This window comes from Diabrotica virgifera, chromosome 4 (assembly GCF_917563875.1).
Source record: "Diabrotica virgifera virgifera chromosome 4, PGI_DIABVI_V3a".
In the NCBI taxonomy this organism is placed as follows: Eukaryota; Metazoa; Arthropoda; class Insecta; order Coleoptera; family Chrysomelidae; genus Diabrotica; species Diabrotica virgifera.
In genome coordinates this window covers 253,475,824-253,498,813 of record NC_065446.1, presented here as the reverse complement: position 1 = coordinate 253,498,813, position 22,990 = coordinate 253,475,824, and the positions used below count along the sequence as shown (strand labels likewise).

General features: G+C 33.5%; 1 protein-coding gene across 1 annotated transcript; it reads left to right on the top strand.

Moving 5' to 3' along the window:
• The first annotated feature begins 5,290 nt into the window (after nucleotides 1-5,290).
• LOC114327496 (alpha-1,4-N-acetylglucosaminyltransferase-like) lies at nucleotides 5,291-20,661 on the top strand. Its single transcript, XM_050648898.1, has 4 exons — nucleotides 5,291-5,521; nucleotides 7,422-8,002; nucleotides 15,248-15,514; nucleotides 20,363-20,661. The coding sequence occupies exons 2-4, from the start codon at nucleotides 7,452-7,454 to the stop codon at nucleotides 20,655-20,657; spliced, it is 1,113 nt and encodes a 370-aa protein (XP_050504855.1). The 5' UTR covers nucleotides 5,291-5,521; nucleotides 7,422-7,451; the 3' UTR covers nucleotides 20,658-20,661.
• Nucleotides 20,662-22,990: the final 2,329 nt, after the last annotated feature.

Here is a 22,990-nt window from a genome sequence, read left to right as displayed (position 1 = left end):
TCAACAATATTAGATACGCTGACGATACAGCCATTCTTGCTGAAAATTTACAAGATCTTCAGACACTACTAAATCTAGTCAGTGAAGCAAGCTATCGGAGAGGCCTTAAAATCAACATTTCAAAAACAAAGTGGATGGCAGTTGGAAAGATTAATATATATCAAGGTCAGCTTTCTCTTGATGGAGAGGAGTTAGAACGGGTAAACCATTTCAAGTACCTTGGCAGCTGGTTAAATGTAAATTGTGACTCTGATGAAGAGATAATAACTAGGATCGAAATATCACGGAAGGCTTTTATGACCTGGAAACAGTTTTATATAACAGAAACCTGTCGATGAATATTCGAAAGAAGGTGCTGAAATGTTATGTGTGGTCTATCCTATTGTATGGTTGTGAGACATGGACGTTAAAAACCACAATGCTAAACAAAATAGAAGCATTCGAATTGTGGTGCTATCGACGAATCCTAAAGATATCGTGGGTTTCGCACACTTCCAATGAAGATGTTCTTCAAATGTTGAATTCAGAACGTCTGCTCATAAGCATCATAAAGAGAAGAAAAACAGAATACTTCGGCCATATAATTAGAGGATCTAAATACCATCTGCTTCGCCTTATAATACAAGGAAAAGTGGAGGGAAAGAGATGGATTGGTCGAAAGAAACTTTCATGGCTGCGTAATATTAGACAATGGTGTGGCTGCACAGTAGAAGAATTATTTCGCGCAGCAGCCGATAGAGAGAGATTTCAAGAAATTGTAAACATGATGACGGCCAACGTCTGAATACAGACACGGCACCTAAATAAGAAGAAGATTTTTATTGAATCACCTTTGCAGATTTTTGGGATGACTGTACTATCACAGTCTCTTCTGCAGACTACTATTTTAGAAGATTACTTACCGTTCACATGTTTTAATTGGTATGAGGATGAGGCAATATGATTGCTGACTTTATTTAATCATTCTAATCTTTTTTCAGCACCAACATAATTCCATACTCCCCCGAAATACCCCAGACCAGTGCCGGATTAACCATTAGGCAAAGTAGGCAGTTGCCTAGGGGCCTCGGCCCCAAAGGGGGCCTCGCAGGGCCCAAAATGAAAAAAAAATAATAATTAGATTTAAATAAAAATTATATTATGTTGAAAAATTCAAATATCGCGCAATACCATAAAAGTGATGGTGGACGTATAAAATTACATTAAGTACAATGCATACGTTTGTTCACATAATGCCTATGTTGTTAGAATAAGTCGCTAATGAATGCCGTTTGGTAGAAGAAACAGTAGGTACTGCCTGTAAGTCTGCACTCTGCACGGTTTCTTAGAAAAGTAGTAAGAGCAACAGCAACAAATGAGTCAGCGCCCCTTCGCTACACTCTCTTTCATTACTCATGCCTTTCGCTACATGTCAGCCAAATACAATGGTCTCCAGGCTCATTTTTCTAAGATTAACAAACTTGCAATTTACATATTTCTTGTGCCACACACCCGCTTTATTTGGAGTAAGTGCTGCTAAAAGTTGCGGTGAAGCAATATCTTATTTTGGATTTGTTCAGTCCGTGTACAACTTTTTTTCGGCCTTACCCACTGTTGGGAAGCTACGATCAAATGCTTAAATGAAACTCCTCTAAGCGATCCCATTCGCCACGATCTAAACCTTGTCCTTAAAAGAACAAGCAGCACTAGATGGACTGCAAGGGCTGATGCAACAAGACTTTTGTCTAAAGGTTACAACGCCTTCCAATCTGTTCTTCGTGCTATTGCTGAAGACCCTAATCAGAAAGCTGAAACAGTTCATGAGGCTGTGTTTGTTGAAAGAAATGCCAAAACAGAAACATTCAACAGAAACAAGGGCTAATGCAACAAGAATTTTGTCTAAAGGTTACAACGCCTTCAAATATGTTCTTCGTGCTATTGCTGAAGACCCTAATCAGAAAGCTGAAACAGTTCATGGGGCAACATTTGTTGAAAGAAATACCAAAACAGAAACATTGCACAACTCACACAACTCATAATAAATGAGTTTTGGGCAACAATTTTAAAACTCATTAACGCTCTCAGTAAATCATTATAGAGAGACGATATTGAACTTTAAACTACAATTCAGCTTCTAAATTCACTTTTGGAATTTTGAAAGTACCAAAGAGATAATTTTGCTTACTACGAGCAGAAAGCCTGCGATCTACAATACTCTGAATGTTCCGACGAGAGTAAACAAAAAAGAGCAAGCAAACTACATTTTGATGACGCTAATTCCAATAAAGTTTTTCTACAGGGTGGAGAAAAGTTACAGGTTGAAACGAATCTACCAATTTTGGATAAGCTAATTATTGAGTTGAGTCGTCAGTTGGCAGCGTACTCAACTCAGCGTATCCAACTCAATACGCGTCAACTCAATACGCGTACAGCGTATTGAGTTGGATAAGCTAATTATTGAGTTGTAGTCAGCGAACTCAGTATTTGATGTTTTGTGTGTTTTTCCAAAACTGAGTGATACTCAAATAAAGAGGTGTGCTTCAAAACTACATGAAAACTATTTTGATGATATTGAACCTGAAATCTAAGATGAATTACTGCAGTTCAAATATTTTATAGTGCATCTTCAGGACTTGTAGTGAAAATAATTTATTCCTGGTACATAGTCTTTTTGGGTTATTTATGAGAACAAATTCGAATCGAAATTTCCAAGTTTGTAAGTAGCTTTTACGATTTATCTTACGCTAATGATTACAAATGCAACAGGCGAACGGTCATTTTCAAAAAAGAAAACTAGCATTTCCCTCAATTATGGCTATTGAGAATGATGTGCCCAAAAATTTGGAATTTGAAGATATTTAAGTAGATTTGTTTCTATGAAACTCAAAAAAGTTACTTTTAGTCCAGAAAGCCACTGCGCATCCGCTGGGAAAAATATTCTAATTCGGATTTTTTGCACAATCTTACTCAAAAAGGACTCCTTTTAACAAATTTGCATGTTACCAGGACCAAAAGGTGGTCAAAAAATTTTTAAACGTTTTTTTTTTGTTTTTTTCCTAAAATAATCTTTTTTGCATCGAAAAAAGTTTTTTTAGGTTTTTTGGATCATTCCAAACAGAAAAGGTTTTTAGTGACTTTTCTCTAAAAATGATAGTTTTTGACATATAAGCGATTAAAAATTGAAAAATTGCGAAATCTGCCATTTTTAACCCTCAAAAACTATGTGAAAAACTGAAAATTTTAATGTTGCCAAGATAGGTTGATATTCTTTAAACATCGATCAATGAAATCCCGAAGAGTATTTTGCAATACAATATTCAAAACTCCTTTGTTTTTTAATTGCTAATCAAGCGTGCGCGACACTATTTTCCACCGACAGTATGGTGCAAATGAAAGACATAAATTCGTTATTTCGTAAACCGGCGACTTTAAAGAAAAATCCCGAAACAGGTCGATTTTTATTTTTAAGTTATGATATTGTGGCATATATGGTATACTAGTGACGTCATCCGTATGGGCGTGATGACGTAATCGATGATTTTTTTAAATGAGAATAGGGGTCGTGTGGTAGCTCATTTGAAATGTTCTTCAATTCTCTATTCAGTAATGTAAACATTTACATAATTATTTATACAGGGTGTCCTTCTACTTCTTTTTTTGTCAAATAATTTAATTTAATAAAAAAATTTTGGACATCCTGTATAAATAATTATGTAAATGTTTATATTACTAAATAGAGAATTGAAGAATCTTTCAAATGAGCTAGCACACGACCCCTATTCTCATTTAAAAAAATCATCAATTACGTCACTAAGTCCAGATGGATGACATCACTAGTATACCATGTATGCCACAATATCATAACTTAAAAATAAAAATCGACCTGTTTCGGGATTTTTTTTAAAGTCGCCTGTTTACGAAATAACGAATTTATTCCTTTCATTTGCACCATACTGTCGGTGGAAAATAGTGTCGCGCACGCTTGATTAGCAATTAAAAAACAAAGGAGTTTTGAATATGGTATTGCAAAAAACTCTTCGGGATTTCATCAATCGATGTTTAAAGAATATCTACCTGCCTTGGCAACATTCAAATTTTCAGTTTTTCACATAGTTTTTGAGGGTTAAAAATGAAAATTCTCACTTTTATTTTCTCATGAAAAATCTCATTTTTAGAGAAAAGTCACTAAAGACCTTTTCTGTTTGGAATGATCCAAAAAACCTAAAAAAAACTTTTTTCCGTGCAAAAAAAATAATTTTAGGAAAAAAACAAAAAAAAACGTTTAAAAAATTTTTGACCACCTTTTGGTCCTGGCAACATGCAAATTTGTTAAAATGAGTCCTTTTTGAGTAAGATTGTGCAAAAAATCCGAATTAGAATATTTTTCCTAGCGGATGCTCAGTGGCTTTCTGGACTATTTATAATTTTATAAGGCTTTGAAAACTCAAACTAAATTTAATACATAATTTATTATTACATAGTTACGTAATAAGTAATAGTATATTATTCAACAAGCATGTAATGATGGGTATTACTCACAATGATGAAGTTTGCGACACGAGCCGAAGGCGAGTGTGGTTTTTCATCAGAGTGAGTAATAACCATTACATGCAAGTAAAACACTATACTTTTCTACGACCTTCTTTTTTTATTAGTAGTAAAATTACTGTACTTTAAAATGAATCGTTCGTTTATTGATAACTGTAACAAAAAAAAACTAAAATAATTTATTATTGCTTTAATATTCAAAATATCTGGAATAATTTTTGTTTTAATTTAAGCAAAATGATATCAATAGAATAACAGTTTCTTGACTATTTCTTTGTTTTATTTCTTCAAGCAACACGTTTTACAAAATTAAACAAAAATTTAAGTTTAAGTCTACGAAATGTCCACTATATATCAAAAGTATACCGCTCGGAGATGGAGGGGTTATCCGAGGTTTTGGAGGGAAAAGACAAAAGTTTCTTGAGGGGTGTCCTAGCTTGGGTTGCCTAGGGGCCTCAAGATTCTTAATCCGGGACTGCCTCAGACTGCTCTAGAATTTCCTTAAATCATGTCAGTTTACCTTGAAGTCCTACAGAATCACCAAAATCATTCCATACTACTCCTAAAAAACACTCCAGGCTACTCTAATGTCAAGGTCTTTCATAACTTCAAAGAGCAAAAGAATTCAATTTTATGTTTATTTTACTTACGCATTTATACAACTTACCGAAATTATACACTTCATATTTGCATAATTTTTCTTGTTCTTTAATAATAGATTTTTTCAAAATCATTTTTTGTTAGTTTTATTTTAAATTAGTAACTAGAATTTCAGTCCGACCTCATATATTTCTGATAAATACACAAATTTATGATAAGACACTAACAGAGCATAAAGATAATTTTTAACCAACTACCACATTGAAAATTCAGAATAATAAATAATTTAAATACAACGACATTTGTTGAAAATCTAGGAATAATAGTGAAATTAAATCTAAACTGTGCAGTTTTCAAGAAAGAGCTTAGTTCTATGCTTTATATATTTCTGTAGGTAAGTACATAAATTTGAATTATGTAGTTTTTTCTATATTAGTTTGCTATATTAATATCAAAATTAAAAATAACAAGAACGCAAATCAGCCGAAAACAGGAGCAGTAAACAATAAATACGCAGAAGACATCATATCAGACAAAAATATCAAAAAAAAGCTTAATAGAGGCAGCAAAGGAAACAATAGGACAAAGGCAAAAGAGTGTTTTGATGAAGAATGCAAAACCAAAAACATAGAGAAGAAACAGGCATGGATAACATGGATAAAAATTGGGGCCAATGAAAAACTAAATGAATACAAAATATAAAAATAGAAGGCGGCAAAACGACATAAAAAGAAAAAAATCAGAATGGATTAAAGGGCAAATAGAATCAAAAGAGGCAAGTAACAAAGACAACAACTATAAAAATAAGTAGGTATGTCAAAAAAACAATGTACCAACAATACAACAACAGTAAGATAGTAAAACCTAAATTCAGTAATGAAAACGGGAAACATTTTTCTAATTAAGTAGTACAAAATCAAACAAAGCAGGAATATTGGGGAAAAAGATATCTTAAGAGCTGAAGAAGAAACCCTCCCATATACAAGGAACTTATTGAAACAAGAAAAAGGTTGAAATCAGGATAAACAGCAGGACCAGATGAAATAAACAATGAATTAATAAAAAATGGAGGAGAAAAATGTGCTCCTCCATTTTTTCTTTTCCTCCAGATGAAGTCCATGAAGATAAAGCATTGGATTCATAAACTAATAAAAAAGAATGTGTGTACTTTGTACGCACGTAAGAAGTTATACTTCTATTATATGATTTCAACGAAATCAATATACTTTAAACAGTTTCTCTACTACTTTCCAAAAATTTTTATTAAAACAATACCAAAAATAAAAAAATAAAAGAATAAGACACACACAAACACATTGAAAAATGCCACAAATGATTTCTGAACAATAATTGTTGCCAAAAATTTTAATTAAATACGTATTTTCTGAAGAAAATGATATAATAATATACTTACAATCATAAAATCTATAAAAAAATAATAAAATAACAACTTGCTTGAGGCTTGAACCCACTTCACGTCTATCGCGTCGTACGAAAGTCGAAGCGATTTCCTACTGCACCACCTTCGCGTATACGTCATGTGGGAATATACACAAACTAAACGTTTACATCATAAACTTTTTGACATTTTGTTTATTTATATGAATTTAATCAAATTATTAGTTTCATTTTTGTCGAATTAAAATACAACAAAATATAGAGTAAGAAAACGATATATTAGATGAAGATTTGTAGAAAGTTTGTTCGTAATCAGATTATGTAAATTAAAGCATTGCCTACTAATAGGTAACTTTATTTTTTTTACATTTTCCAAACAGATAGGTATGAAGATAATTTTTTATTGGAATACAACTGAAACATTTAGAATTACGTACCTGCGGCTTTTCAAAACTATTTAAAAAGTCACTATAATTATAAATTTGATTTTATTTCTGTCCTCACAATAAAAACTAATATATACAATATTTTTGTTTACCGATAACCTCCATATTGAACAATTATTGACAGATCATTTCAACACCCAATTAGAGCCCATATAACGACTAATACCATACTGTCGGTGTGCGCATGCGCTCAGATTAATAAAATTTTACCCTCAATGAAATCGCGCCTAAAGAAGTATAACTTCAAAAATATCTATAACACGGAAAATATGCCTATAGAGTGGAGAAAGGGTCAAATATTAATGATATAAAAAAGAAGACCCAAGGGATATCATTAACTATAGAGGGATCATGCTAAAGAAACATCGTTTAGAGACAAAAGCATAAAGAATAATAATAGTAATAGTAGTTCAATCAATTGTTCTTAACTTAACATTTTTAATTTTTCAGCTTAGTACATCCTATCAAGATTCCAGAACAATGCGATTATTTTACATCATCCTTTACACCTATAAGAGAAAAAGGACAACTTTTTGGAAATACCTGGCCTCATTGGTGCTATTAATAGTCGCACTTTGTGGCATATTTATGTTAGGATATTCAACACCTAATAAAGCAGATTCATATCCGAAGCAGTGCTATTATATAGACGACAAGGAAACTCTACCTAATATATTGGACTTACATGTTCAATCAGAGAAAACGATATTCTTCCACGAACCTTCTTGTGACTCCAACACTAAGGAGAAAATTACCATCTCCGCTCAACATGCGTGTGCAGTGGAGAGCGCAGCCAGATTGAACCCGAATTATGACGTAACTCTGATTTACAATTCTCCTGGTGTTATTAAAATGGAAGACGACGACGATACAGATAAGATTATAGAAGCATTGTTAACTTACAAAAACGTTAAATTTGTGTACGCCAACATTAATCAGTTTAGCGGAGGTACCTTTTTGGAGAACGTGGTTAGTCCAGTCTTTTCAGATAAGTTTGGAGATGTGATAAACGATGCGATTGATTCTTTCAGGTAAATATGCCCTTTTGATTTAAATACCTACATATATACACCATTTTGATCTTCGATTTTTGGCCTTATAGACGGAGAGGCAGCGCTGAAAAATCTCTTTGAATTTACTAAAGCTAGATTTTTCACAGTTGATTACTGTGAGTGTGTAGAGAAACATACTGCGGTCGGTCAAGCGAAACGTAGAACAGGGGTTACTGAGAGGGTATCAAAGTTGCTTTCCTACGAAGGTAATTAAATCCATTTACTAAGGCTGGAAATCAGTAAATACATTCTAAATTTAATATAAATAAAAGTTAATATAGTCGGTCAGCTGTATGACGGGACAGAGCCGGTCGGTCGGCCCCAATACTCGATTGAGGAAATGAAGCATTTTGGCTCGCAGTTTTTTCGTCCAACATGGATTTACTTGAAATGTTCACAGAAGGTAGGGAATAGTCCAAGGATCATTTTCTATATCATGCCGCTATCATACGCTAAAACCTTGGGGGTGGTTGCCACCCCATCTCGGGGGTGGGAATTTTTTATTACATTTTAACCATGTAATTCGATGGAAAAAGTGATTCTAAGAAAAATATGTTTTTTACATTTTCTTCGTAAAACTAATATTTTTCGAGTTTTTCGCCCTTGAAAGTAACAGTTTTTCGACGAAAAAATCGACTTTTTTAGAGGGTTTTTTGAGAATATCTCGAAAAATATGCATTTAATCACAAAAACTGTGGATATCAAAATTGTATCTATTAGTAACGTAAACCAAATTATTTTTCAATAATATCTTTAAGAGCAATACAAACCGAGATACGGCATGTTAAAGGTTAGCTTTTTTCGTCAAATGCATAATTTGAAATATTCAAAGCCAAATAATGGGAAAAATTTTCATTTTTAGAGGAAAACTTATATAGTCTTTTTTCAAGCATACAATTAGACCTTTCAAAAAAAAAATAATAAAAAAATTCTAGCATGAAAATTAAGCGACTTATAATCAAAAAAATGTCGGTACCTGCTTTTCTCTAAGAAAAATCAGTGAAACCAACCCCCTAAGTACCTTCCTAATTCAAAATTGGTCTTCACCTTTCTGTAGTTCTTTTTATATTTACATTATCAATACACTCAAGGAGTTTGACCTATTTAAAATGCCTAATTTTGGAAAAATTGGAGTTTAAAAAAAATTGATTTTTTGCAATTTGATATTTTTCACCATTTACTTCAAAATATCTCCGAAAATACTGAAGATACGAAAAAAATTATAAACTACTAAATTGTAGCTTTTTTTAATGACTAAAATTACCCTGTGCATAGATTTTACATTACAGTGAATAGTTAGCCAGATATAGCTGTTTAAAACCTCTATTTACCAGCAAACACCCCCTTATTCGAGCCCTTTAAACCCACCCCAATTAAAAACTAAGGGATCTTACGGAATTTAATTTACACAATCTTATAGCTCTTTAAAAATCCTACAAAATCATTTTTGAAGAAACTTTTTATCGCCAAAAATATATATAATATTTTTCGAGGTATTCTCAAAAAACCCCTTTAAGAAAGTCGATTATTTTTTCGTCTAAAAACTGTTATTTTCAAGCGCGAATAACTCGAAAAATATTAGTTTTACGAAGAAAATGTAAAAACATTTTTTTCTTAGAATCACTTTTTCCATCGAATTACATGGTTAAAATGTAATCAAAAATTCCCACCCGCGAGATGGAGTGGCAACCACCCCCAAGGTTTTAGTGTATGATAGAGGCATGATATAGAAAATGATCCTTGGAATGATCCCTACCTTCTGTGAAAATTTCAAGTAAATCCATGCTGGAGGAAAAAATTGCGAGCCAAAATGCTTCATTTCCTCAATCGACTATTGGGGCCGACCGACCAGCTCTGTCCTGTCATACAGCTGACCGACTATAATAACTTTTATTTATATTTAATTTAGAATGTGTGTACTGATTTTTGATACCCTCTCAGTAACCCATGTTCTACGTTTCCTTTGACCGACCGCAGTATGTTTCTCTACACACTCACAGTAATCAACTGTGAAAGATCTAGTTTTAGTAAATTCAAAGACATTTTTCAGCGCTGCCTCTTGGTCTATTACCACGACACTTATAGCAACCAATACCGAATGAGAACAAATGCTGAGGTCAAGCAGATGTATAGGGCGAGCGACGTAGTCCCAGAAATTAAATACCAACGTCTAAAATGGGCTGGTCATATCCACAGACTCTCTAATAACCGCCTTGCTAAGTTATTCTTCTTTTTTCTACTTTATAAATAGGCTGACGCCTGTTTTACTTCAGTTTTTACCCTCAATTGACGTTGTCTGACCCTCTTTTCTTCGGTCGTCCCAATGATCTCCTTCCATTTAGCGATTTGTCTCTTGCTATTCATACTATTCTACTTTCTGTCATTCTTTCTATGTGATAATTCCATTAAATTTTTCTTCTTTTGGTCCACATGCTTATTTCCTCTATACCACATCTCGCTCGTATTTCGCCACTTCTTAGAGTTTTTTTGTTTTCGCCGTACCTGCTCTTGTTTCCGCTGTGTACGTCATTATCAGTATTATTGTTGATTTATATATCCTGGTTTTCGTTTCCGTTGTGAGGTAGGTATTATATGTTTCCATAATGACCACTTTTCGCGTGGGCGATTTCTTCAACCTTATTCTGGGATGTCTCACGAATGTGATTATGCAAAAAAATCTCATGGGAATATTTTTCCCAACGAACCCGCCGTTTTCGCCTTGTCTATATTATTTTGTTATTTACGACCAGTTTACATCGTCTCGGTTCCGCTGCTATTACTATCAATTTAGTTTTCTCTGTTGAGATCACCATGTTGTATATGAGTCTTCGAATTCTTTAATTAATCTTTGTAGGTCATCTTCATTTTCGGCTGTTATTATGACGTCGTCGGCGTAGCATATTATCTTTATTTACTTTTCTCCCATTCTATATCCTCTTCTTTTTTAACTTTCTTTATGATTTCATCCATTATCAGATTAAATATTAATGGGCTCAGCGAATCTCCTTGACTAATGCCAGTTTTCATACTTGATAGGTTGCGATAGTTTTCCTTTACATCTTACCATAGCTATATTATCTTGGCTACTAGCCGACGTCCTACTGTAGTTCCGCTAAGCGTTTTACTGTGTGTTCTGTCATTATCCATTCTTATAAGATGACCTGCCTAGCGCAATAGCATTTTTGCATAATTTGCTATAGACGCTTCTTTGTGATATTATAACTCGTGATTGAACCTTATTCTCATTCTCCATATATCATTGTCGCAAATGGGTACCAATATCCTCCTTAATATCTTTCTGTCAAAAGTATTAATAAGGTTTATTGTACAAGGAAGACGAAAAGCCCTAGATACAAAGTTTACTACATTTAAACAATTAGAATAATTGAAATAAAAATAATAAACAATATTTTAAATCCAAGACTTTTCGTTAAGAAACTGCTTTCTGGCTGCATCCTGTATCAGCGGCTTTTATAATATATAAGCACAAGAGACGACGAATATAGAAAAAAGCAAATAAAGGACACTAGCCACGTATTTACCTTCTTTTCGTCTAGGAAAAGAACCGAAAGACAGTTTCAGGTAGGTACTCAAATCTGAGTAAGATGAAAAAGATAAAGGCGGGTTTTTTTTATTTGATTCAGAGTTGGACCTCCATCTCCATATAGCTATTTCAGCATCCATGCATCATCAGTGAAGCTATGCAGTCACAACTCTAAACCAAATATCAACACCCTGTCTATTTAAGGATACAGGATGCAGCCAGAAAGCAGCATCTTAACGAAAAGTCTTGGATTTAAAACATTGTTTATTATTTTTATTTTAATTATTCTAATTGTTTAAATGTAGTAAACTTTGGATCTAGGGCTTTTCGTCTTCCTCGTATTACGAGAGATGTCGCTGTTTTGCGTCTCAAAGGGTGGAATCATTGCAACGCGATGTTTTCCCTTAAATAGGCTATTTCCCATTGATACTTGGTTTAGAGTTGTGACTGCATAGCTTCACTGAGGATGCATAGATGCTGAAATAGCTATATGGAGATGGTGGTCCAACTCTGAATCAAATAAAAACAAAATGTGCCTTTATCTTAAGGTTTATTGTCTTTTCTGTCTTATGATGGTTTTATATGTTCTAAACTTTACTTCCTTACGGATATCTTTGAAGAGAGAAGTATGCTTTGTTAGCAAGCATTATCATTTCCGTATTTTCTCCTCCTCCCTCTCGTCTTCAGTTATCAAGTTATCTGTACACCCACGTATGTGAGCTAGTGTTGCCCAAATGCAAGACCAAGACGAGACTTAGAGAGTCTTGGTCTTGGTCTTGCGCCAATACACCTTGTCTTGGTCTTGGTCTTGGTCTTGGTCTTGGTCTTGCACTCTCGGTCTTGGTCTTGGTCTTGGTCTTGCAGCAAGAGTCTTGCAAGTCTCGCAGTTACAACGTACATTTCACAAATTCTACAAGTGCCGGTGGGGGATGGCGTTTATTCGCAGTATTATAGTCGGTGTAAGAGAGAGAAAGTATTCGAAATCATGAAATATTATTTGCTATTTCATCATTTCGAATACACCGACTATAACACTACGCATAGATGCCATCCCCCACCGGCACCTTTAGAATCTGTACACTGTAACAGAGTGGGCACATTTTAATCTTGAATTAACATAGCCATAGTAATGACCAATCAAATTAATAAATATCTAAATTGACATTGGGTAAGGTGTGATCCCACGATCGGCACGATCTAAGCGATCCGTGCCAGGGTTGGAAAAAACCCGGGTTTTTTTTTAAAAGCCCAACCCGACGGGTTTTTTGGGTTTTTAGGGTTTTTTCGGGTTTTTTTGGGGATTTTCAGTTTTTTATTTAGATTTGATATATAGTTTCTGCTCTATCAAAAGTTTTACAAAAATTATGAATTTTATTGCAAAAATAATAAAATAACAAAATATGCTTACAAAATAAAGCAACTTGACAATGTCAGCAATTTATAAGCAACTATCACATATATGTTGAAATTAGGACAGAGAAGGAGCAAGAATTTGATAAAAATATCTCCAAAATATTAGATAATGTCGCCATATATAGAGAGGCTCTGTATATGCTCTGTCGCCAAAGAAATGGTGGAAGCTGATATCAATAAAAAATAAAAAAACAAATAAAATACCATATGAATTTTGTATTTATATGTTATCTTTGTTCTCATGTCCAGCTTCATCTGCATCTACTGAGCGGATTTTTTCTTCATATGGATTAATATGAACTAAGCTTCGCAACAGATTAGGTGCCGATAGAGTTGCAAACTTGGTAAAAATATATAATCATTTAAGAACCGAGTCCTCGTCCTCGATCGAGTCTAACGAATAACGAATGGGAATTGGGAATGTGACAAAAATACAGATTCTGATTTTCCTGATAACTAATATGCTTTGCTGATGCTTTGTTTAACAAGAAACTTGTTTATTATTTTATTTGTCTATATACCATGTTTAAAATAAGTGTTTTATTAGTTTAGTTTCAGTTTCTCTCGTTTTGTATTCACCTACTACTTACTTCATGGTATTTATGCTAGTTTTTGTTTTTATTCAGAAATAAATATGACGTTCATTCAACTGAAAATTTGCTATTTTTGAAAAAACCCCAAAAAACCCAACAATAGTGGGTTTTATCAATTGAAAAAACCCGAAAAAACCCGCTGGGTTTTATAAGATGGGGAAATTCTATGCCAACCCTGATCCGTGCCAATGCTCTAACTAACTGAGCTATCCACGGCCCACGGGAGTCAGTTTCTTAATAAACGTTTGCATTTAATAAGCTTACATGTGCCAAAACATGGTTGAAATACAAAAAACCAAATTAATGACATAAAGTTGACTGTACTATTTCAAAGACCATTATCTGTCTAGAAAGGGATTGATCGACCCTCACCTTATATGAGATGGAATAAAAGACTTACACAATTTGCCATTTATTTAAATAAGAAATAAAATACAATACAAATTAAATTACAGAACAGTACGCAATTGCTTTGACGTTACTATTACTAAGACTTTATCTTTATATTAAATTTTTTTTACCAGGAATTAATACAAAGTACAGTGGAACCTCGATAAGTCGGATTAATTGGGACCGCGGCCGATCCGGGTTATCGAAAATCCGGGTTAGTCAGAGATTGTGGTAAAAATTAATAAAATACATAAAAATAATAAATAAATTCACATTTTAATTTCAAAAACAAGAAATACAGATGCATAGTACATCTAAATTACATACAGTTGTATACAGTATTGTTTATTTCTTGGTAGAAAACTCAGTCAAAGTGAAAAAATGTTTGTTTTGTCTGACTGATGAAAATAGGTCCGGGTTAGCCGGACTTCCGGGTTAACGGATGCCGACTTATCGGGGTTCCACTGTACAATTCAATTGTACTTTCGAATTAGTGACACAGGACCGACAAACATGGAAGGCAATAGTAAACGCGGAAAAGACTCACGAAGAGTTGTAAGGCCATTGATGATGATGACAATTCATTATACTCGTTACTATCCTAGTTACTTTTCCTAGTCCAATACCCTACCGTTATTTCGTTACTTTAAATATTTCTGTATTTTGTTTATAGAGTAGCCGGAATTATCTGTTAATTTGTCTCGTTACTTTTGAATAATAAATACTACAATGATTAAAGTAATTTACAAAAGCATGAAAATAGAGACTTCATCTTCATTTTTGTTACATATCTTTTTGCGTCTCAAAGAGTCTCTATGCATCTAAACATATACCCGAAATATTATACTACCTAAATGACACTCGATTCTAACTGCAAGACGCAAGAGTCTCGCAGGGTTAGTCTTGTTCTTGCTCAAATCTTGCAGGGTCAGTCTTGGTCTTGGTCTTGCTAAAATTAGGCGGTCTTGGTCTTGGTCTTGGTCTTGCGAAAATGCAAGAACAAGACCAATACTGCAAGACCAAGACCGGTTTTGGGCAACACTAATGTGAGCTGTTGTAGTACTTTGATATTAGCGTTGTCTATTATTGTCAAATTCATATTGTCAAATTTGGGTTTATGTATTTTTATGTTTATTTTTGGTTGGTGTTTCATTGGCAGTCCCCCCTCCCCAGAAAATTTTTCTAAATCCCCACTGGACGCCAGAGTAATGTGGCATAACTTTATTTACCTTTACAGTCTTAAAACTTACTATTACATTTATATTAACTCTCTATTTATTTTAGGTATATCACTCTGTGGAAATATGGAGGCATATGGATAGACCTTGATATGATAGTTACCAAACCGCTGGATGACCTTCCCGCTAACTTTGTTGGTATGGAATCTAGTAAAAAAGTCAGTACAGATATCCTGGGTTTCCAAGCGGATGGTCCTGGTCATAAACTAATAGCCAATTCGCTAAATTATCTCGCTACTAAATTCAACAACCCTCATTTCAACACGTTCAATGAAAATTTCCAAAACGTAAATAATTCTGACTTGTTTACAAGGTAAAGAAGAATGGTTTATAGATTTACCAAGAGAAATTGTTGTAATATTCATTTAATAAAATTGCTGATTCCTTTTTAAATAGCTACAAAAAGTTTCCTCTTCCTCTATATTTTCTCATTCGTAAGGATGTAGTGGTGTCATGTAATTTGTTTGACTATTTCTGTCAAATTATTTCAAATTTCTGTTCTGTACGTGTTGTTTTGATTCGGAGAATGAGTAACAAGTCATATCCTTTATTTGATCCGACCATCGTACTGGAGATATTCCTCTGGGTCTTTGGCCCTCTACCAGTGGCGTAACAAACTCCGTCGGGGCCCTCCCGCAGGATTGGAAATGGGGCCCCCTTTAAAAAGTTACTAAATACGACTTGTTTACAAACAGGTCAAACTTTTGAACTGGTCAAACTTACAGATCATAAAAACAATCATATACAAAGTAAATGGTAAAGCGCTAACGATAAATTTTATTTGAGGTGCTAAACAAGGGGAGATTTTCACGATTTTTTTTTCCAAAAAAAACGGACCAACTTTATTTTGAGCGTAACTCGCTTAGTTTTGATCCTAAAGCTTTTTTTAAACATTTAAAAATATTTTAATGACTTTTCCCCGAAAAGTGCTTCATTTTTTGGTTATTTTGATGAATAATAACAATTTTTCATAAGCTTTAACTTTGCTTTTACTGTATCGATTGACTTCATGAATAGAACATTTTTTTATAAGCTACATTTTTGCTAGAAATATTTTTTTAATAATATTTAATTCGAGAAAAATGTCCGAAAACTTACATCGGTCAAACTGGCAGAACTTTTGACAAACGAATAGCAGAACACAAAAGGGCTTTCAACAATAGAAAAACAGACACTTCTACATACGCACTTCACCTTCTAGATCATAATCATTCTTTCAATGAAGAGTTTCAAATTCTACATATTCAAAATAAAGGCCTTAAGCTATCACTTTTAGAATCAATGGAAATTAATAAATTGAAAAATACAGATATAATTCTGAATGACCAACTCGAGACAAACAGCTCCCCACTCCTCAACCTCTTCAGTTAAAGACTTAAAAAGGCAAACACATTGTTAAATATATTCCCAAACCAGCTAGACGATCCGAGTCAGTCCTACTATTTCCCAAACCAGCTAGACGATCCGAGTCAGTCCTACTATTTGCAGACGATACTGCCCTTCTCACCGCAGGCTCTTCAAGGGGCACTCGTGTAGAGCCTTCTGTATTCGAAAAAGCCCAAACATTGCTGGACAAAATGGTCAGATGGTGTAACAGGTGGAGAGTTACGCTCAACGCCACGAAAACCCAGATGATCGCCTTCAGACATCCTAGTAGCCGATCCTCATTCGAGGAGGCTAGGATCGTTCTCCAGGGAGAGAGGCTTGAATATCGTCCTTCGGTGGTCTATTTGGGAGTTCACTTCGACTGGAACACTGACGTTACAAACACCTTAAACAAGGTAAGAAAGAGAGCCTTTTTCCTGGGAGCACTTTCTGGAAGGTTTGGAGGTACGTCCAGCAAAACACTTGTACATACGTACAAAACCTTCATAAGACCGATAATCGACTACAGATCGTGTCTCTATACTCTGCTAAAACCACGAGCCAACAACAGAATTGCTGCCACAGAACGTAGGGTTCTGAAGAAGTGCCTGAGGAAGGGAAGGTTGTATCCGTCTGTACTAGTACATCCACTCGCTAAAATCCCCAAAATAGTCGACAGAATACGTTCTCTCGGCAGCAAGTATACAATGCGCGTCATCAACGGCTCTAACATTAGAGCCAAAAACATCCTAAAAACACCTTGCAATAGGCGCGGTTTTAGACTCACCGGGATTCCCAAAAATAAAGTTCCGTTCCCTCCGGCTAAACTTCTTCAATTAGCTAGAAACGAACTTCCCGATGAGTTCCACGAAATTCTAGAAAACACTCCCCTACTATATCGCAGATAACCAAACTGCATCCCAAAAGCTGAATCCAAGAGCCGTTACACAAGTGACAGCTACCTTCGCTGTTTGGCGGGTATCTAACGCAGAGATTAGCAAATACAGGACATAGCATTTCTTCTCGCTCGCTCCAGCTAGCCCAGCACATAGCAAAAAATCACCGTCTAAACCCACACTTCTCAACAACATGCTTCCCTTTGGAATCAACCATGTTCCACACACTCCCGCAAAAAAAAAGGGAGTTCCAGTACCCTGAAGAGATTCAAGCCTAAACGGGGAATAAATAACATGTCTTGATTGTTGTTAAATATATCACTTGAGAAAGGCACTTTGCCGAAACAGCTGTAGTAATAATATAGTTGTAATAAATTTTGTGAAAGTATAGAAAAACAAACGTTTTTCATTGTTTTATTGTGAGATTATTTATTTATACCGAAATGTAATAAAAATTAAAATGTATCAATAATTATCAAAGGTCATTGGAATGCCCAATAAGAGCAAACTATCCGCTGTCCTGCGCGTAGCACCAATAATGAATGTTTATTTAAAAAATTCCTGACGCCGTGGTAGTTAATCGATTTTAATATTGCAAAATTGCAAATGAAAGGTACAGTACACTTCTATACGCAAACAAATTTCAACTTGTTATCTGCTTTCTTTTCAGTCCTGTAACATTTTGAAAAAATGAATTTTTTTTGCGAAAGCTGGATTGCAAAATTTATTTTGCAAAATCTATTGAACTGATCTTAATGAAATTTGCAGTATTATTTTACTGTATCATAAAGTAATTCTGGGTGAAATATGAAGGTCCTAAGTGTAGCATAAATGGTTGAAAAACGTAAAATGCGAATACTTGTTTTTGTATGTTTTTTTCGCAATTATTGCTATTTTGCAACAAGGGTGACAATTTTTTAAATTCTTAACCAGTTCTATATTGTATGTGTGTGTGTGAAAAAATGGCTTGGATGCGAGTCCGTTAGCCACAGATTTTTATTCTATTTTTACCTCAATTTATTAGTTTTGTTATATTTATACGTATTTCACTTAAATGATTATATTTGTTTCTTTCAAGTAGTTTATGAGTAATTTAACTATTTCCATATTATGACAACTTAGTAGATATTATATACTAATTGGAAAATGAACTTGTGTTTGTCGTAAATTGTAATATAATTGATTTATATATCTCTCGTTAATTTTGCATTCCAAGAAAGTATGGTTTAAATCTCTAATCGAAACATTATCACAAAAACAGACTGATGAATTAATTATTCCTAATTTGTGCAGATGTGCCTCATATATCCCGTGTCGAGTTTTTAATCTGACGATAGTAGAAATATCTTGCTTTGGAAGGTTATATTTAAATATGTATTCAGGTGGCGGAGGAAGTTCTTGATGTAAAGAAAAATATAAATTTTTTGACATGCTTGTAATATTTTTCCATTCTTTTTTCCATATTTTATTTATTCTAACTTTGACGTCATTTATTGCATCTGTCGATAAGATGTGAGTTAGTATCTCACCTTTTTTTATTGCATCTTTGGCCAACTCATCCACTTTCTCATTACCCAGTATACCGGCATGCCCTTTTGCCCATATAAATACTACTTCCCCTTTAGACAAATTATTTTTTATATTACATAAAATTTTTGATTTGTATGAACTAAAATCAGTATTTTCAATTGCATATATTGCAGATCTGGAGTCTGTTATTATCACAGCTTTTTCAATATTATTCTCTTTGATCCATTCTAGAGCTTTTTCGATGGCTATAATCTCAGCTGTAAAAATACTACTAATACTAGATAATTTGTAATTATTATGTTGATGGGTATTTTGCACATACATGGCACATCCTACTCCTGTTTGATTTTTAGAACCGTCTGTATATTCTATATTGTAGAAAATTTAATTACGCAACTTTTATGTCAGTACAACTTTTCTTGGAAATGAATACTTTATAAGTTATAATCAAAAAACGAAGAAAAAATCTGATTTTTCTTTCATTTTTTGACATTTTGATTATTTAAACAATGTTCCGGACCTTTTTGAGAGGGAGGATAACTTAAATATTATTATTTGATTTATTTTCAAGCAATTTCTGCAAAAAAATTTGAGTCACCTCTCAACGTCCAAATGTGCTAATATTTTTACAGATGAGCCCTGGTCTATAAACTTATCTGACGAATCTTCTGTCTTCGTTTGTCGGTAGAGTTTCTGGACACCCTGTATATTGAACAGAATAGGGGATATTATACATTAGGGTGGATCGATTATCGCAATATTTTTAAAAAATTAACACATTGATTTGGAATACCCACCAAAAGTTTCCAATCTGTAGAGAGAATCGTGAAGCTCGTAACTGAAGCATCTTCGTCGGTTATTGGGTCTCAAAAAAGAGACAATTTTATCAAATTTTATCAAGGCAAAAATTGATTCGCGCAAAGATATGCCAAAATTTGAGTCCAAAAGAGACTACAAACAATAGGTAATCAAAATTAAGGGGGGGGGGGTAAGGAGTGGGTAGAAGAATAAATATGACATATTTCAAAAATGTTACAATTGGATATCATTTTTATAATAATAACATGTACTTATTACTTAACTTTTCAATTAAAATCAAGTTCGTATTTTTTATTTTTTTTTATTTTTTCAACCTCCGGTAGAGGGCAGAAGATGAATTTTTTTTTGAAAAATCGCAAATAAAGATTAGGTTTGTAACATTAATTGGCAACTTTTGCTTACTATTCCAAAACAGTTTTCGAAACTTCGATTTTTCGATCCACCCTATTATACATCCCTGTCGAACTCCAGATTCTAATTTGAAGTTTTTAGAAACCATATTATTAACTCCTAAAAAGTCTAGTTTATTATTTTAAATATTTTTATTTTAGATTCCTAAAATCAACTTGTGAAGCTGAAGCATTTCAAAATGTCGGTGCTCAAATCTGCCAAGATATCACAATCCTTGCTAGCAATTACTTTTATCCAATAGACATCGATTCTTTGGAGAAGTACATAGAAGGAGAAAATGTAGAAAACGTTATGGATGTTTTCCAGAAAAGTTACACTTTCCATACTTGGGATTCAAAACGAAACACAAGTCTGCTGACGAACAAGTCACCTTTTTTTCATCTCGTTCAAAGTTTTTGTCCCAAAACGTACGAAATAGGAAATAAATTGTTTTAAATGATTTTGTTTTTTTTTTGTTTTATTTTTCTTTGACACTATAAAATAACTACGAACAACAAGAAAACTTGGAAGAAAATATAAAAATATATTCAAGTAACTGTAGGAGAGAATTGAAACTAAACCACGTGATGTATTGTATTACATTTTTAATTTTTTCGTTCTTTTTTTAAAGACAATGAAGTCGACTTTACTAAGTCACAAGATATTTACTCAACATACACACACTACACATTACTCCACTGAGCTAGTGATAACTACTTATATGTAACTACGTTTCTAAAGGTTCAAAATCAAAGTCAGAAAACAAACAAAAAAAAGTTTTCATTTTTAATTTTATATTATGTAGAACTATTTTTTCTTATCGTTTTCTTTATGTTCCTTGTCCATTCCGAACGTTGGAAATTAACATGGCTATTCTGACTTTATCTACGGCAGATCTGAATAGTTCGGTAAATGACAATCCGAAGCATTGTCGCAAGTTCTCCAGCCACGAGTGCCTCCTCCCTGAACCCCTTCTGGTACCTATTTTCCCTTGGATAATTAGCTGAAGTACAGTAAATTCCATTTATCTGCAACCGCGAAGACAAGACACGACAGACGTTCGTTGATGCGGTGCAAGTGACCTTGAGGGTTTCAGTTGAATCTGTTCAGTTATACTCTTATATTTACTGTGCCTCATAACGTGACCCAAGTACTCCAACTTTCTTTTTTATATAGTTATTCCTACCTCTCTCCCCTTAACTATCCGGCGTAATACCTCCTCGTTGGTCACGTACTCGGTCCAGGATATACGTAATATACGTCGGTAAGTCCACATTTCGAAGGCCTCTTCATTAATGTTGCGGTCATTGTCCACGCCCAAACCCGCCGGCAAGGGGGGTCAGGGAGAGTCCGCCGACCCCCTAAAGCTAACTAACCTACCTAAACTGTATTAGTTTCTGGAAAAGGCTAGTCGGTATCGAGCAACAAACATTATTAACCATAGGGTTCATTCGTCATTAAGTTAGAGCTGGGAAGTTTAGTTCACTACGTGGATTTCGATCTTTCGATCTCGCTCTTTAAAATGAATAGAACAAAAGGGTAGTTCGTTTAGTTCATTTAGGTAGTTCACTGATTCATACATACTATTTACATTGAGATGGGAGTATCAAATATAAATTAGTTCAAAGTAGATCAATCAGGAACATTTTACCCTCAGGGACACTCCATCGCATCTCCATCTCATTCTCATAAAATGAAAAAGAAAAAGAACCCATAACGCAACATTTACTTCTATTTCGCCAGTAGGTCGTAACTAAATCCATCAAATGCATCAAATCAAATAATAATGCATCAAATCAAGTATATCAGAAGATAGATTATCTGGTTTGTGTTTGTTAAGTGTACACATACAAATTGTAATAAAAATAAGAAAATATGAAAAAAAAATTTTAAGAAACGCTTTTCTTTAGTTACGAGTGACTAAAATTAAAAATATTATAAAAAAATCACCTAAAAAGTAAAAAATAAAAAAATTGAAAAAATCTAACACATCCGTCAAAGAAAAGCGTGGCGCGTATTCATCGAATAAACGGTTTTCGCCCCACGCTTTTCTTTAACGAATGTGTTAGATTTTTTAAATATTTTTATTTTTACTTTTTAGGTGATTTTTTTATAATATTTTTAATTTTAGTCACTCGTAACTAAAGAAAAGCGTTTCTTAAAAAATTTTCTTTCATATTTTTTTATTTTTTATTTTTTAGTCATGTTTATTAAAATATGTATAAAACATATGATGTACTAACATGAAAAGTAGTCGGAATCGGCCAAAAATTTGAAACTTTATTGTTTATTAATGAAGCATAACGTAAACAATTAACGTAAAAAGTGAAATTATGTATTGTTCATATCATTAGCTATACAATCCGTAAAAGTTTTAAGTTTTTACATTGTAAAAAACAAGAGAATTTAAGCGTTTTCCATTAAAATCGTTTTTTTTTATTTAAACAATTAATAAACATGAAAAACATTTCTTTATTGACTATTCGTGTATTGTTCCCGCGAACGCATATGTCTGCAAATTTTCATTCATTTGCATTGAAGAAAAGGCAGTCAAATTAACGTCTAAAGATTTGACGCAAACTATTGAACTAAATAAAAGCGTTTAAAAAATAAACATAATTTTATAAACAAGGTTATTGATAATTTTGGTCAAAATCGAAGGAGATTACCAGTTTTTATTTACCGATGAATCTTTTTTTGTATTATATATGATTATTAAAATATAAATTTTTCTTGTTCTTTCATTCATTTCTAGAATAGATAAGCGATTTAAACATTTTGACCCTCCC

What these genes read in the sequence shown, in the direction of transcription:
- LOC114327496 (XM_050648898.1), top strand. Translation starts at nt 7,452, where the DNA reads ATGCGATTATTTTACATCATCCTTTACACCTATAAGAGAAAAAGGACA. An exon ending in GATGCGATTGATTCTTTCAG is followed by an intron (nt 8,003 to 15,247) that starts GTAAATATGCCC and finishes TATTTATTTTAG; the next exon opens with GTATATCACTCTGTGGAAAT. An exon ending in AATTCTGACTTGTTTACAAG is followed by an intron (nt 15,515 to 20,362) that starts GTAAAGAAGAAT and finishes TTTTTATTTTAG; the next exon opens with ATTCCTAAAATCAACTTGTG.